Genomic DNA, 16,576 nt, shown 5'->3' on the forward strand with positions numbered 1-16,576 from the left:
GGTGGTAGGGTGATTCAGAGTTGAAGACTAGTAGGGTGGGAACATTAGTAATAGAAGGGGTCAGAGGATTCAAGGATGGAGGATAGCACACAGTTGAACTGGTTAACTGGTCAGGACAATGAAAGGAGGAAAAAGAGATCTGAAAAGAGACATAATGAATTGGAAGAACAGAGAGGACCTCTGAGGGACTGAAGATTGAGATGAGGAGAGGGGAAAATAATTGCCCAGCATCACACATCAGGTGGTAGAGCCAGGTTTGAAAATGGGAGTTTAGTTGCTTCAAAATCAAGTGATTTTTTTTCCATTGTACAAGAGATGTCTCCCTGTATCCTATTTATTTACACAATTCTGATCAAGGGGACTGCCAACCTATAAGAACTGATAGAAACCTTCTAAACTTAGACCTTGGGCAAGTCACTTAACCCCACTGCCTAGCAAAAAAAAAAAAGAAAAAAGAACTCATTGGTATGGTCCCTCTCTGAAATAATTATAAATACTTATACAGATACATGTATGTAAACACACATTATATATGTGTATACATTATATACATATACTTAAACACACACAGAAGTTGATTTAGTCATCATTATAGCCTGCTGTACATTGTGATGGATAAAAAGCTATGCTTGAAGTTAGGAAACCCTGGGTTCAAGACAACCCTCAGACCTATATTGTATAGGGACCTCCATGTAGGGTATCTCCTTTTGGCCATCTGCCCCAGAATGTAAAGACCCCATCAATCTCAGCTGTTCCTCCAACCCGAACTTAAAGACTTCTTTGTTCCTTCTTCCTACATACAGTGCTAGGGATATTGTCACCACACAGAGGACTTTGCTACCTAGTACAAGAATTATAAGCGGTAGGGTTTAGCAGAAAGAGTATTAAATTTCAGAGTCACAGGACTGCTACTTCTTGGACTTTCAGTACTCACTTGCCCTCTCTCTGAACCTCATCAATAAAGTGATGAGATTGGCATTGAGGATCTCTTAAAGGATCTTTCAGCTTAAATTCTTTGACCTGTGATCAATTATGCTAGTATGTTTCCCTCCATTCCCTCCATTATGACACATAATTTCAGAACATAATTTAGACATGTAATTTCAAATCAGTGAGGTGGGCTGGAAGAACCAAGAGGGTGGGAGGGTGGGTAAAGGCAGAAAGCTTCCTTTACTTTCCAATTTCTCCTCATGCTAGAATATCATTTATTTATGTGACTGAAACCTTCTAAATTATACCACAGAAGAACTTGATTCTTAATGATAAACAAACTGCATTTAAACCAAATCCCTATTTCCTTTGGGAAATCCTCTCAGAAGTTTTTAATGCTTCCTATGACATTTTAGTATGGCATACATATTTGTCTCTTATCTAGATAGTCCTTGGTTTCATCTTTTGGGGACTATTTTAAGGAATCAGTATCTGCTTTGAGATCTCTGTAGTTGGGTAGCAACCAGAGGTGTTCCCCAGATCAAGAGAACCAGAATGAATAATAGAATTTGAGGTTAGGAAGATACCCCTGAGTAGTAGCTTAACTCCCTAAGTTAGAGAACTAAAACTCAGAGATGGAATATCATTCAGTCCAAGTAATAAGTACTGAGGTCTCAAAAGGAAAGGCAAAACAATAGGAAAAGGACATTTGTCTCCAGGAGCTTCCAGTCTTAATAGGGGAAGAGAACATGCAAACAACTAAGTTCAAACAAAGTATAGACAGGATCAGTTGGAGACAGTTAAGAGAGAGAAGGTTCTAGCACTAAGGGGAATTGGGAAAAGCTTCTTATAGAAGTTAGTAGTTTAGCTGGTATTTGAAGGAGATCAGGAGGTGGAGATGAGGGGAAAATAACTTGACTAAAATCACATGGGTAAAAAAATTAGCCCAGCAAGGATTCTAACTCAAGAATTTTGATTCCAAAGCTAGTGTTTTCCACTGCACCACACTTCAACCATCAGTAGGAAGAGCTGTACTACTACATCAGGATCTTGGGATAGGCAGACCAGAAATCATCATGAGACTTCCAAAAGACATGGAAAAGATTAAGGCACATCTAGTTAACAGCAGGAATGGAAAGACTAGAGAAAACTTTCAGAGAGACCAATAATCAGAACACTGTGAAGGTGAGCTTGATACTCAGACAAGGCTCAGTCCCAGTCAGAGGCTTATCTGTTCTTAGATACTTTGTGTGGGGGGTAGAATGTATGTATTATTATATATTTTTTTGGGGGGGGTAGAATTAGTATCTGGGCTCTAAGGTATATCACATTAAGGTAGGTGCTTATGATCCCTGACCATTGGACTTTGGACTCTCAGGTTAACATGATAAAACAATGAACTCTGGCAGCATTGGATTCTAGTTATGCAAATCTGTGAAATAGTTTTGTATTCTTTTCTACCTCCAGGCAACCTAAGAAAGGTGGAAAGCAGGCATCTGCCTCTTATGACTCAGATGAGGAAGAAGAGGGTTTGCCAATGACCTATGATGAAAAGCGGCAGCTCAGCTTGGACATCAACCGGCTGCCCGGGGAGAAACTGGGCCGGGTGGTCCATATCATTCAGTCCCGGGAGCCTTCCCTCAGGGACTCCAATCCTGATGAGATAGAAATTGATTTTGAAACTCTGAAACCCACCACTTTGCGAGAACTGGAGAGATATGTCAAGTCATGTTTACAGAAAAAACAAAGAAAACCATTTTGTAAGTAATTGAATCCTTACCAGTCCTCTTTCCCTTTCTCTACCCATCTGCCCAGATACCACTCATGACCCTGAGTGACAAACCTTAACCCTGCTTTGTTTCAAGAGAAAATGAGCAGGGGCAGCTAGGTGGCGCATTGGATAGAGCACTGGCCTTGGAGTCAGAAGGATCTGAGTTCAAATCCAGCTTCAGATGCTTTAATAATTACCTAGCTGTGTGACCTTGGGCAAGTCACTCAACCCCATTGCCTGGCAAAAACCAAAAAAATAAAAAAGAAAATGTGCACAAGTGATTGTGTTCCCTCTTTCTCCCACAAACCATCCTAGCCCTGACAAGAAATCCCATCTTCTTTACTTTATTCCTTTTTTTTTTTTTTTGGCCTTCCTTATTTATACTCCCAGCCCCAGGATTCTAGCAGGAACCTTTCCTGGCTGGCCATTAGAGTTAATATAGAATATTAGTCATGTTTCTTATTCATACTGATCCCCATATTGTCCATGAAAGCCTATTTAATATTGGAACTAGGAGGAGTTTCAGTCCCTGCCAGGCTACTCTGCTACTAGTCAGCTGGTGAAACAGTGCTTTTTGAATAAAAATTAGGAACCTAGCCATACTTTGGGAAGCCAGAGCTCAGACCTTTCTTGACATGTGGCAAGAAGCAGGGCTGCTGTTCAGGCAGGTGGCTCCTCTATGACTTGAACAAGTGAAGATTCCCTCCCTTTCCCCTCATTTAGGACTCTGGGTACCTTGAAGAATCCTTACATTGTACCTCCCTTCCCAGCTCCATGACTGTTGACCATGCTGGATTTGCAGAAGCAGTGGCACATTCTGGGTTTTGGCTTTTTGTTGTATTGAATATTTCATAACTACTTTCTCGTGGAGGCCAGACCAGTTTTCCATCTAGTTCAAGATCCTGCTTTTGACTGGGGCCCCAAGCAGATGTATCAAAGGAAGGTCCCCCATGCTACTACATGTCATTCTTCTCCCCTGCTCCCTTTTACCCTTCCTCTCATGGGAGTCATTGCTTCTTGATCTTGGCTGATGATCAGTGAATGAACGGTCTGGATCACAAGGATTGAAGGAGCCTTAGTGGTCCTGGGGAGTGTGAGTACATATTCAACCCATACTGTGTCTGCTAAGACAAAAGGTGAACCCATAGAGATCCTTTTAGAGACATAGTTGTATATCTTCACAACTCAAATTCACAAACCTAACTAAGGTCTGGGGGCATTAAATGGTAGTTTCTGAACATGTCAGAGGGACGGCTTATTTTTATCAGAACAAAAAAGCCAAATCACAATTCAGAAATCATTAATACATTGATCATTCAATTGTGTGGTAAATTACCTTTTAACTATATGGTTAATTACATGGACATTTTTATCTTTTAAGACTCTAAACCTTGGAGCGGCTAGGTGGCGCAGTGGATAGAGCACTGGCCTTGGAGTCAGGAGTACTTGGGTTCAAATCCGACCTCAGACACTTAATAACACGGCCTTGGGCAAGCCACTTAACCCCATTGCCTTGAAAAATCTAAAAAAAAAAAAAAGACTCTAAACCTTGATGTTAGAACAAAAGGAAAGTAAATTTATCCCAAAGCCTAATCTATTCCTGGGAGTCACTTTAAGGACTCTTTGGTTACCCATTCAGAGAAATCCATAATGACCATGCAATAACACAACAGTGATCAAGTAACCAGAGCAGAAGTGCATGACTTCGAGTCCCATCAAATGAATACTATCATTGCCAGGCTCTTGCTCTGCATCGTCCCCTCCGATGTACAGTTTCAGACATTGTATATTCCTTCACAGCTGCAACTGGGAAAAAGCAAGCAGCAAAATCTAAAGAAGAGTTAGCTCAGGAAAAGAAGAAAGAGTTAGAAAAGAGACTACAGGATGTGAGTGGGCAGCTAAATAACAACAAGAAACCTGCTAAAAAAGGTATTTGGGCATTTTCTTTTCTTCAGGGAAGAACTTTGTCTCTACTGGAAAGGGCTCTTCTGGGTGAAGGCAGGGAGGAGGGAGATTGTTGGACCATAAGGAATCTGATGTCACGGCTCAAACCCTCTCTTCTCCATTACACTTGAGACGAGGCAGAGCAGAAAAGGGGGCTAGGGATGAATTGCTGCTAAGAGATATAAGGGCTTTACTTAACCTGGATTTCTTATGAGCTTAGTTGTCACCCAACCTACTCCTAATTACCAGGACCAGGAAGACTAAATTTTAATCAGTTGTGATTTGGTGGTAGTCACAGAATCGCCTATAGATCCATTGTGGTGGTTCTGTTTGTCAGATAGTGGGATCTGTAAGATGTGTCATAAAGACACAAGAAAAATACTTCTATTTTTAAATCCCTGGAGGAAGATTCCCTGTGGATAACTTCTTAGAACCAGGGAATAGTTCTTTTTATCTAGCTCCTAAAGGTGTGACTTGTTCCCATACCCTTAAATTCATTTTCAAGGAAAATAATTGAGCTTCTCAGCCTTTATTTTTTCCAACTTCTTAGTTATTTTTTTTAAGTGATTAGGCTCACTAAATAAACTCTTCTCCAACCCAGGTGTTTATATCCAAATGATTAAGGAGAATAATTTAGACAATATCCTAGAAAGAGCCTGACAAGTACTACTGATCATTCCTACCAACTCTATTCTTGTATAATAATTCTAAGTTCTATGTATACCTCTTTTTTTCTCCAAAAAAGCTAGGTTGCCAGAATGTAATTTGTTGTCCACTATATCCCAGTGATTCTCCCATCTTGCATCCTGTGTACAGGTTTTTGTGTGTGTGTGTGTGTGTGTGTTTTTCAAAAGAATTTTTTATTAACCAAGAGGTCGGTAAATTTGAAAACTCTTAACATGTAATAATGGTGCTCAGAATCCAAAAGGCACTTGAATAAAAGAAATGAATAAGTGGTTGAATGAAGAAATGGTTGGATGAATTCTAACCTGCTACATATTCCCATTAGAAAAATCTGGTTCTGCTCCCTCTGGAGGTCCATCTCGTCTTAGCAGCAGCAGCTCCTCAGAATCTGGAAGCAGCAGTTCAAGTGGATCTAGCTCTGACAGCAGTGACTCAGAATAAACTCTGGACTTTTAAAAAGAAAAAAAAAATGGACATCGCACACAATAATAACTCTGCAGTGTTCCCTTCTCTGGTTAATATACTACTTTTGTTCCATGGTGTGCAGGTTTTCTTTTTTAATTCAGTGTTATAAATGATATCTTCCAATTTTTGCTTTAATAGGTCAAAGATCTTTTTGTGTGTGTGTGTATTAGACTTTATGAAAAAGGAGTTTATTCTGCATAAAGTCTTTTTAATCTTGTCTGAAGCTGATTGCTTGGAAATAGCAAGAACTTCAAATACTAATGATATATACCCATAGAAAAATCTTCAAGATATGGTCTAAAGGTTCTTGCAAATATCCCTTTTCTCACACCCAACCTGGTCTTCAATCCCAGAAGGAATTTTAAAAAAACTGAAAAATGGTACCATATCCAAAAGATGTTAGCTTTGGAAATAGTTGTCGTATTTGTTATTAGCACTAGTATTCTTAACTTCAAGTCTACAGTGTAATGAAAATATCCAATGCTATCATCTTTTTTTCCCCATAAGCACGTTCATGCGGTGGATAATGACAATGTACCTGTTTTGTGAGAGAACCAGAGCTGGGTTTAAGCAAAGGGAAGAGAGCTACAGCTCCAACCTGAGAATTGAATGGGTGTGGGGGTGGGAAGAAGGGGAGAAGGGGGTGTGGACATTGAATTTTTCAATCTTTGTGACTATGGGAGCTCCTAGGAGGGAACGCCACTGCTGTGTCATGCAGAGTGCAGGTTTCCAAACACTGAAACTTTTACCTCAACACAGAAAAAAAAAGAAAAGAAAAAAAGGAGACTTTTTTTGTAAGGCTCAGCAATTTTCTATGACAGTCCAGCCTAATGCATAACCTGCACTGCTGCAGCGCACTCCATAATCATTCTCCCTGATTTCATGTATATATAAATACTTTATTTATTAATAACATCATTGGTCATTTTTAAAAAAACAACAACAAAGAAACTGCATAAAAATAACAGCAGAAATGCAGGCCTTTTAAAATGATTTAAACAAAAGATAAGACTCTGAGACCCTATTTAAATATGTTGGACTTTTAACCTACAGGTGCTACAGTTTCCTGTTGCCTGTGTTGGTGCTCAATCATGTTTATGTACTTTCATTCTTCATCTTCTTTTTCTTCTTCTTGTTCTTCCTCTTCCTCTTCTTACTACTACCACTACTTTTTTTTGGATTCTTTTTGTACAGAGTTTAGAGACTTACAGGTATAGTAACTTCCAGCTGCAGCACATTAAAAAATTTTTGTTATTTTGTTTTGTTTTTTCCTTTTTTGGTATTTGCCACAGGTCTCTTTAGGGCAGTTTTAAAATAAATCAATTTAGGGAATCCCCAGTTATATAATATAAACTTTGTAATCTGAGAAAAAAATGTATAGTAAAATCGAAGTCTTGATTTTTAACTTTTTATTGTAAAAAATAATAATAATAATAATAATATACAGAGTTTAACAGAAGGTTATGTTTTGTTTTTGTCTTTCTAGCAGGCTGCCACACAGCCTATAGCACAGGGATGCCCCAATTTGCCCAGATAAGGGTCAGGCATTGGCAATGGGCTAAGAATGAAAGGATCATGCTCAGCTTGTATAAGTTGTAGTTCCCTCCTTGCCCCATCCAGGCCTTTGGCATGATGGTATGACCCCCCCCCCCACAGGCCACAATGTCCAGGCTTCTAGCAATGGAGGCAAGAAAATTCTGCACCCTGGAGTTCTAGGCCCATTCAAGTGTTTTGAGGAGTTTTTCTCTGGGCCCCCTTCACATGCCTCTTTTAGCCCCACTTTGGCTCTCTGCTCCAGTGCTTTTGCTTTAGTGCAAAAGTTACTGTATCAAAGCCTAATTTTCACTTAACTTCATATAATAAAATCAATGAATTGAGAACTGTATGGGAACTGACATGACATTTATTGGTAGGACTATTTTTTCATGGATCTCTAGGTAATCTTCACCAGCATTTCAGTGGAATCTTCATATGATATAGTAATTTAGTAGGTAAAACTTTTTTTAAAATTTCCTGTGACTCGACCACCTACCTTTAAATTTTGTCATACTGTGATGAGGAAATGGATGAAGGAATATCAGTTGCTAACTTGGATTTGGGATTTGTTTTGATTTTTTTTTTAACATGTAAAAGGGAGTACGAGTACTGAGCCAATTTATTAAACTTTTATTCACCTTTGTTCTACTAGAAACAATTTTCAGTTTACCATTTTATAAATTTACCCTGATTTTAAAAGACATTTAAAAAATATTCAAAATATATGATTAAACTATTACTTTGAGGAAATGAATAGAAAACTAATTAAGGCTTAAATATAATTTGTAACGCCTACTAAATACAGACTAAATCATCTATTCTAGTGTGAAATATATACTGCAGAAATTCCAAGAGATGTTGAGAGGAATGAATTCTTATAAGCTCTCCTTTTGAGAGTATAATCACTAATGAACAAAGAATGGATAAAAGTTTCACTTGTGTGAAAAAAAGGAAAAATTTATGTAATCCTAAAGTTTAGTGCAGGTAAAAAATTTCAAAATATTATATTATCAATTTGTTTAAAGAGGGAAGGGATCCTCTCCTAAGCTAGTGAAATTTACTCCTTTGTGTAGAAAAAATTCTGTTGATTTTGTATTTGACTCATAGCATAGTCAACACAAACAATTGGAATTTCATGGTGCTATAGTTTTAAAACATTCTGTCTTCACTGTTTCAAACTCAAGAATGTTTTCACATTTTTTTGTTCTTGGTGATTGAGAAGTGGAGGGAACTTCCCAACAAACCCAGTAACAGGTTGTGAGTGATTTACCATTTCCTCTGTGGTAAGGAAGACTATAGTTATCTAATTAAAATCATTCTAGCACTGAAAACTGTAGACCAATTTTAAATTTTCACTTTTGGGAATTTTTTTTTAAAAAGATGGGGCTAGGGAGGCACTACAAAAATACTTTTTAATAAGAGCTTGAAAAAGGACATAATTATTCTAAAATATAAATAAAACCATAGAGGCTGTGGGGCAGGCCTTATATAGAATTCATAATTTACTTAGAGAAAATTTCTCACACTGGGCAGCATTATCTTGCTTTTAAACTGTAAAGACACATTTTTACAGCATTTACATCTTTTACAATTGTTTGGAGAAAAAAGACACAAAATCAACAATGTAGGATTTGACACGTACAGTTTTAGCGCTATTCTGTGATACAGGCATAACACTTCCAGAAAGTTTTTCTTTTTTATATTTAAAATGTTACTTTTCTGTATGATGTGCATGCAAGTTTACCGTAACTCTTTTCTTAAACTTTTTAGTGCCGTTTCTAGTATATTCCTGTAAATGTCAGTTACTGAAAATGAGTCAATGTAAAGTAGTTTTAGCTTGTTTATTGCAATGCTGGCCTCAACACAACTGAATAAAAAAAGGTAGCAAGTACTCTTTGATGTTACTGGTAATCATGGACCCTTCTCCTGGGGCATTTGTTTTGTTTTTCATAATAAACAGCAACAAAAAAATCATTCTTGTGTGTTTTCCTATATTCTGTCCTTTTCAGCCTCACATGCTCCTGACTTTCAGTATTTCAAGAATCTGTCACGCTGTTAACTGTGGATGTTCCCTTCACCATTGCAGATCTTACTCTGTGCTGCCTTAGATATTCATAGTGAATTGCTGTGGTTGGAAAATTCACCAACCTGTGGTCAACCTGGTGAACTTTAGCCTCTTTGAACTTTGCCAGGATAGTCCTTGGACAACAGGCAAAAAGTCTGATACAATTCATATTTATACCACAATGTTTATCTTTTTTATAGTAAAGGATTGGCCCCTTTGGGCCATTTTTTTCCCCTGTAAAGTGAGGGGTTTTGACAAAATTATAAGGCCTCTTTTCAACTCTGAGAAATGGTGTCTGGTGGCAACCAGGCCATGCCTCTACTTAAGGCAAACAGGCTTAAATGACTTGCCCAGGGTCACACAGTGCCTGAAGCCAAGTCTGAACCCAAGATGATGTTTTTGGATTCTAGGCCCATTCTGGGCCCTATCTTCCCACCCTGCCCTCCAGATATTCTGAGATATTTTTGTAATTGTTTGACACATCCTTGAGAACCATAGTATGCCATTGCATCCATGGGGTTTTATGGTTTGCCATGTTCTTCACCAGTGGATTAAGGCAAGCAGATTAATTGATTTGCCTAGGGTCACCCAGCTAATGTCTGAGGTTGAACTCAGGACTTCTAGATATGGGGCCCAGTTCTTTAAGCCACTGTTCCACCTCATTGCCTCATATTTTTAAATGAGACCAATGCAGGAATTTGTTTTACTTCATTGTGCAAATTTGGTACAAGAGTTTTTTTTTTCTCAGAAGGAAGAAAACTTTATTAATTGAAAAAAATTTTTAAAAGTTAAAGACTTTGGGGGCGGCTAGGTGGCATAGTGGATAGAGCACTGGCCCTGGAGTCAGGAGTCCCTGAGTTCAAATCCAGCCTCAGACACTTAATAATTGTGTAGCTGCGTGGCCTTGGGCAAGCCACTTAACCCCATTTACCTTGCAAAAACCTTTAAAAAAAAGTTGTCTTTAGACAGATATATGAATTAAAATTAATCTAACCAAAAATAAGGGAGTAGATAAGTTGAGATTAAAACCTTGTTGTCAAAATTGACAAAGCTCTGAAGAGCTTTGTTTTGCCAATAAAAAGGAATTTGTGATTCTCATCAACTGATATGTGGAATGAATATGCTAACTAGATTGTTTTCCCAAGGAACTCTGTTCTGTATGCCTCTGGTCTTTCCCAGGTTACAGACCCATCTAGTCCAGAGCACATTTAAAATTCTGTTGACACCAGTCACCAGACACCAAAAGGAAGCAGAGTATAGATGGCATTAACATTCATGTTTCACCTATAATTGAATTCTGGGGACTGAAACTTGGCAATACCTTTGCCTTTTACTATCTTGAAATCCAGGAATCAAGAGTTTGTCAGTGCTAGTTGAGCAGCTAGGCGCAGTGCCCAGGCCTGGAATCAGGAAAATTCATCTTCCCGAGTTAAATCTTGACTTCAAACCCTGCCTAGCTCTGTGACCTGACAAATCACTTAACCTGTTTGCTTCAGTTTCCTCATCTGTAAAATGAGATGGAGAAGAAAATGGGTAAACCCTATCTTTGCCAAGAAAACCCTAAATGAGATCATGAAGAGTCAGATATAACTGAAGATGCCTGAGCAACAAACATGTCACGGTCATTGCCCATCAGTGTTCCATGGGACATACTGTGTTCTGCAGGCAAATCTGGATTTCAATAAGCTAAGCAAGCAGTACTATACAAACATGGAATAGCATGATTGAACTGCATAGCCATGGAAAAGCCAATAATAACAAAGCCTACATATTGGCTTTGTCACAGTCTGGTGAAAAGTAGGATTTGTATATCAGGACAGGCCTTAAGAGCAACATTAGTAAATCAGATGGTGGTTTAAGATGAACCTAGTTCTTTCCTTGTAAAATAACCAAAATGTGTTTTAGGAATACTACATATTTATTCCTATGTGGACAATAAGGAATAAAAGTAACTGTAGAATCAAAGCCTATGGATTTCACATGAAAGAATCACTGTTGTTCCCTTGAGTTCTTTGCCAGACATCTAAAAGGCAAGTTTATTTAGAAAAGAAACATCAGCTGTGACAGAAAACATTTCCACATTTATGTAGCCAAGTAGACTTTAATTACAGTAGACAGCAAATCCATATAAAATGACTGATTACAGAAACTACCAATTTAGGCTATCCATATCAGTATGTATGCAAAACACAAAACCAAAAATACATTAAATACTGTAAATGTCTGAATGCAACATACTACATAAGGGAATTTATTGAAACACTGTCAAGAGTAAACCAAGTTTAGCTATTCACATGATTAAATTTAACTCTTTAGAGTCTGTCATAATGTTTGGAAATGATCATATATGAATGTGCTTATGGACCATCCCTAAGTATAGGACATAATAATACTCATATTCATCACTTCTTTAAATGAAATGTAAGCAATCTCAACCACAAGTTAAAAATACCCAGGGAAACCAAATTCCTAATGAACTTAGGGTGACATGCATTGAAATTCAATTACAAAGCATAAACTTCACTAACATCTAGCTATTGGTAGCACTGCATGTGAGGTGACATCCTCTGTTGTTTATGACATTAGTACCTTTATTTGCTAGGCAGAAGCTTACATTTAAAAGCAAAACACAACAAAATCTCCCAAACATGCCCCTCTAATGTTTTCTTTGTTGTAAATGGGCATTTTGTATCCATCTAGAAAGAAGCAGAACACAAACTAGTATGTAGAGTTGCTAAAATAGCAAGGTCACGGAGTGACCAAATCCTTTTCTAACAGCAGCACCTCTGTTTTTCATTACATGAGAGAATCCGAATGTAGCCAATGGGAACCAATTACTGTTTTATTTATAATTAGAATTAAATTGTTCTAAGAGTGTAGAAATAAATCCACTTCATCTTCCTCTCTTCCACATAATATTTGATTTTAGAAAAGTTGGCCCTTGAGGGGCTTAAATGTTCGAAAAAATCACCTCAGGAATGATGAGAAATAAATAACAGACAGTCAAATATCAATTTGGCTATTTCTTGATGCTTGGACTCAAGAATTGTGTTCACATCAAAATTACATAATAGTGCAAAATTTTGACTGTCCAGTATCGCGAGAGACTTCAAGTTTGTTTTTGTCTCTTACTAATATGGCCTCATTTCCATATTGTGAGTACCACATGCTCCGGCTCCTACTCAAGTAGGTCCCAGGGGGTCCAGATTCCAACTTTTGCTGCTGTTGTTGCCAGATAAGTAAGGAGGTGTCCCTGTAACGGAGTCGGGCATAGCCTTCAGACAAAGCTTTCTCAGCTAGAGGTACTCGCCCATTCATTCCTCCTCCCTGTGTAAAAGAATCTGTTTACTTCCCTTGGGTTCTTCTTTACTTTGGATACTCCACAGCAGACTACAAGTACCAAATACTTCTCACATATTTCATGAAATCCAATATTCAGGACCCTGGACTCTTGGGCTTGAAATATTCTTTATCCGTGATTAAAAGCCATTTGCCATTTCAGTTACATCTTATTTGTAGACAAATATCCCCATGATAAGGGCTGGATGAAGAAAAAGTGAAAAATGGGACGAGCTTGTCCTTTGTAAGAAAAAGTTGCTACAGATTGATGTTAACATCATAGACCTAACATGCAAGAAAAATGATGTTTCAATATAACTGAGCCCCAGCCATAGCCTTTTTGATATAATGACTTAACAATGTATTATGAATATTGTTAAATAGACATCTGCAATGAATCTTACCCCGAGGTTGGTAAGTACTTTAAGTTATGTTGAAACTCATCCTAAGTTATCTTATTTCCAAGGATGTATCTGATCTCACTTAAAACACATACATTTTACCACCTGAAACTAAATAAGCTCTTGAAACAATTCCACTCAAGTTTATCCAAAGATCTGCGGCTACTGTCAACACATCAATGTTTCATTACATATAGTAGATTTAGAACTAGCTTTTCCTTGATAGTAAAAACACTTTCCAAGGCTAATGGCTTGTTTTCAAGATGATTCTTTACCTAAAAGAAAAAAAATTCCCATCATATAGGTGAAGGAAAATTGATACATATCTGCAATCGTGTTTACATGGAATTGTTTATAGTGTCTTATCTATCTCTCCTCTGTCCAGTATCCCTTGCCCTTATTTTCCTCATTTTCTTAATCTTCATCGTCTTAAACTTTTTTGACTCCCCCTTTTCCTCACTATTTATATAACATAATTCATGGTGTCCCTATCCTCTATATTCCATTTCCTCATTTCCTGTGTTCATCTTCCCATTCCCCAAATTCCTTCATCTCAGCATTCTCAGTTTACCACCCCATGTCATCATCCCCTGCTTCCCTGAATTTGCACTCCTCTAACTTTATTCTCTACTCAATACATAGAATCACATACTTATAACTGCAAATAACCTTAGAGGACATCTAGTCCAACTCCCTCATTTTTTGGTAAGAAGCACTATAAACCCAGAGAGAGTGCCCATGTATCCATGGTCACACAAGATGGGTCAGAGATAAAATTTAAAATGTTGTCCTCTAACTCTAGAGTCTATACTCTTTCTGCTCTTATCACATTGTTTCCCAAAGCTTCCTTATCTTGAATACCCATCCTCCACATGTCACTGGTCTTCTAATTAATTCAGTAAATATGTATTACATTCCTACTATGTTGAATGTATTTTGTTAAGGAACTTAGAACACAATGACAAAAAACAGTGTCTTCTCTCAAAGAGTTGACATTCTACTGAGGGGAGCAAAATATTGTTGAAAGTAAATATAAAGTAATTTCAAGAGTGTTAATACCAGGAGGGATCAGGAGAGACTGCTAAGCCATGCTTTGAAGGATATGAGGGATTTGACAGGGTGAAAGTGAGGAGGCAGATATAGAGAATGCAGTTATAGAGGATGCCCTATGCAACAGAAGTGGGAAATGTCGTACATAGAGAACAGAAAGTCAGTGAGCCTGACTAGATCAGAGAACTGATGAAATAAAAGAAATATAGATGTCATATGGAGGGTTGGGGAGAATGACTTTAAAAACTCAGGTCTGAAGATTTTGTATTTTATCCTGGAGACAGTAGAAGCTCTTGTGGATTTTTGCATAGGGCAGTGGCAGGGTCAGAGCTGTGCTTTAAGATTTTAGGCTTTGGCTAAAAGAACAGATCAAGAGGGGAGAGTCTGGAACTACTGAGGTGAATTTGGAGGTTTCTGTACTCTTCTAAGGGTCAGGCTGTAAAGACCAGAGATAGGGTAGAAGAGAAATGAATGGGAGAATCGCTGGGGAGGAGGTAGAATAAACAAGCCTTGGCAACTGATTAGGTGGCTCTGGTGTTGTAGATGTGCATTATGGAAGGATGGCAGTGCCCCCAATGGGAACGTGGGAGCCAGAAGAGGGGGAAGTTTGGTCAAAATACTATGAGTAGGCCTTGTCAAAGATGAGGCGCCCATCTGCTGATCACTGGGGGAAATCCAGCAGCAGAGAGGAGGGGGGTGGAAAGGAGGAGGGGATGAGGAGGGGAGGGAGGAGAGGAGAGGAAGGAGGAGAGGGGAGAGGAGGGGATGCAAAGGAGGGGGTGAGGAGGGGATGCAAAGGAGGGGGTGAGGAGGGGATGCAAAGGAGGGGGTGAGGAGGGGAGAAAAGGAGGGGGTGAGGAGGGGATGCAAAGGAGGGGGTGAGGAGGGGAGAAAAGGAGGGGGTGAGGAGGGGATGCAAAGGAGGGGGTGAGGAGGGGATGCAAAGGAGGGGTGAGGAGGGGATGCAAAGGAGGGGGTAAGGAGGGGAGAAAAGGAGGGGGTGAGGAGGGGATGCAAAGGAGGGGTGAGGAGGGGATGCAAAGGAGGGGTGAGGAGGGGAGAAAAGGAGGGGTGAGGAGGGGATGCAAAGGAGGGGTGAGGAGGGGATGCAAAGGAGGGGGTGAGGAGGGGAGAAAAGGAGGGGGTGAGGAGGGGATGCAAAGGAGGGGTGAGGAGGGGATGCAAAGGAGGGGAGGGAGGAGAGAGAGCAGAGGGGTGAGGGGAGGAAAGGGAGGATAAAGAAAGAGGAGGAACGGGAAAGGAGATCAGGGGAGAAGCGAGAGGAGGGAGGAAAAGGAGGCGAGGGGTGAGGAAAGGAGGGGGACGGGAGTGGAAGGGAGAAGCGGGGAGAGGGAAGACGGCGCTCGCGCCGGGCTAGGGCTGCCCCCAGCCCCCAGCCCGGGCCCTCCCCGCCCCCCGCGGGGCCCTGGAGCCCCGCCTCCGAAGCCCCACACTCACCCCCGCGGGGCCCTGGCGGGGCCGGGTCGGGCCGGGATTAGGCCGCGAGCGGGGGCCGCTCGGTCCCCATAGCAACGCGGCAGCGTCGGGGGCGCAGACATTGGGAGCCGAGCGCCGAGCACAGCGGCTGAGCGAGGGGAGCTCGAGCAATCGATCGGCGCCTCCTTCCTCGGACTGGGAAGAGACTCAAGTAGAACCGCGGGATCTGAGGCCAGCAAGGTCCAGCACGGTCCAGCACGGTCCAGCACGGTCCAGCACGGTCCAGCAGGGCGGACTGGCGCCCCCGGGGAAGGGCCGCGAGCGCTGGGGTTGGCACTCGGAACACAGATACGCCGCAGGGACCGCCTTATTCAACCTTTATCAGACTCTTCCTGGCCCTCTTTAGGGTTTGCTTTTATTATTTATTATTATTATCATTATTATCATTATTATCATTATTATTATTATTATTATTATTATTTCTATACTTTTTTTCCTTTTGAATTTATTTATTTATTTTTGAATTTTGCAATTTCCCCCCATTCTTGCTTCCCTCCTCTCCCCATCCCCCCCACAGAAGGCAGTCTGTTAGTCTTTTACATTGTTTCCATGGTATACATTGATCTCAGTTGAATGATGAGAGGGAAATCATATCCTTAAGGAAGAAACATAAAGTATAAGAGATAGCAAAATTACATAAGATTTTTTTTCTAAATTAAAAGTAATAGTCTTTGGTTTCTGTTCAAACTCCACAATTCTTTCTCTGGACACAGATGGTATTCTCCATCACAGATACTCCAAAATTGTCCCTGGTTGTTGCACTGATGGAATGAACGAGTCCATCAAGGTTGATCATGTTGCTGTAAGGGTGTACAATGTCCTGGTTCTGCTCACCTCACGCAGCATCAGTTCATGCAAATTCCTCCAGGCTTCCCTGAATTCTTTCAAAAACCC

At 39.9% G+C, this 16,576-nt stretch overlaps 2 protein-coding genes across 9 annotated transcripts in view; one reads left to right on the forward strand and one right to left on the reverse strand.

Annotated features, from left to right (window-relative positions):
• BRD3 (bromodomain containing 3) overlaps positions 1 to 9,304 on the forward strand; it is a 54,476-nt gene extending 45,172 nt beyond the window's left edge. For all 8 annotated transcript variants that reach the window (XM_074210751.1, XM_074210750.1, XM_074210749.1 and 5 more), the window contains 3 exons: positions 2,398 to 2,690; positions 4,502 to 4,630; positions 5,655 to 9,304. In XM_074210751.1, coding sequence (XP_074066852.1) covers positions 2,398 to 2,690; positions 4,502 to 4,630; positions 5,655 to 5,770 — 538 coding nt within the window. In that variant the 3' untranslated portion in view covers positions 5,771 to 9,304. The remainder of the gene's footprint in view (positions 1 to 2,397; positions 2,691 to 4,501; positions 4,631 to 5,654) is intronic.
• A 1,519-nt stretch (positions 9,305 to 10,823) lies between these two features.
• On the reverse strand, positions 10,824 to 15,712 carry BRD3OS (BRD3 opposite strand). The gene is made up of 3 exons (XM_074210756.1): positions 15,644 to 15,712; positions 13,139 to 13,410; positions 10,824 to 13,019 (listed from the first exon to the last, which is right to left on the reverse strand). Exon 3 carries the CDS (start codon positions 12,711 to 12,713, stop codon positions 12,459 to 12,461), a length of 255 nt encoding a protein of 84 aa, XP_074066857.1. The 5' UTR covers positions 12,714 to 13,019; positions 13,139 to 13,410; positions 15,644 to 15,712; the 3' UTR covers positions 10,824 to 12,458.
• Positions 15,713 to 16,576: the final 864 nt, after the last annotated feature.

Source organism: Macrotis lagotis, chromosome 1, assembly GCF_037893015.1.
Source record: "Macrotis lagotis isolate mMagLag1 chromosome 1, bilby.v1.9.chrom.fasta, whole genome shotgun sequence".
In the NCBI taxonomy this organism is placed as follows: Eukaryota; Metazoa; Chordata; class Mammalia; order Peramelemorphia; family Peramelidae; genus Macrotis; species Macrotis lagotis.

What these genes read in the sequence shown, in the direction of transcription:
- BRD3OS (XM_074210756.1), bottom strand. Translation starts at nt 12,713, where the DNA reads ATGAATGGGCGAGTACCTCTAGCTGAGAAAGCTTTGTCTGAAGGCTAT.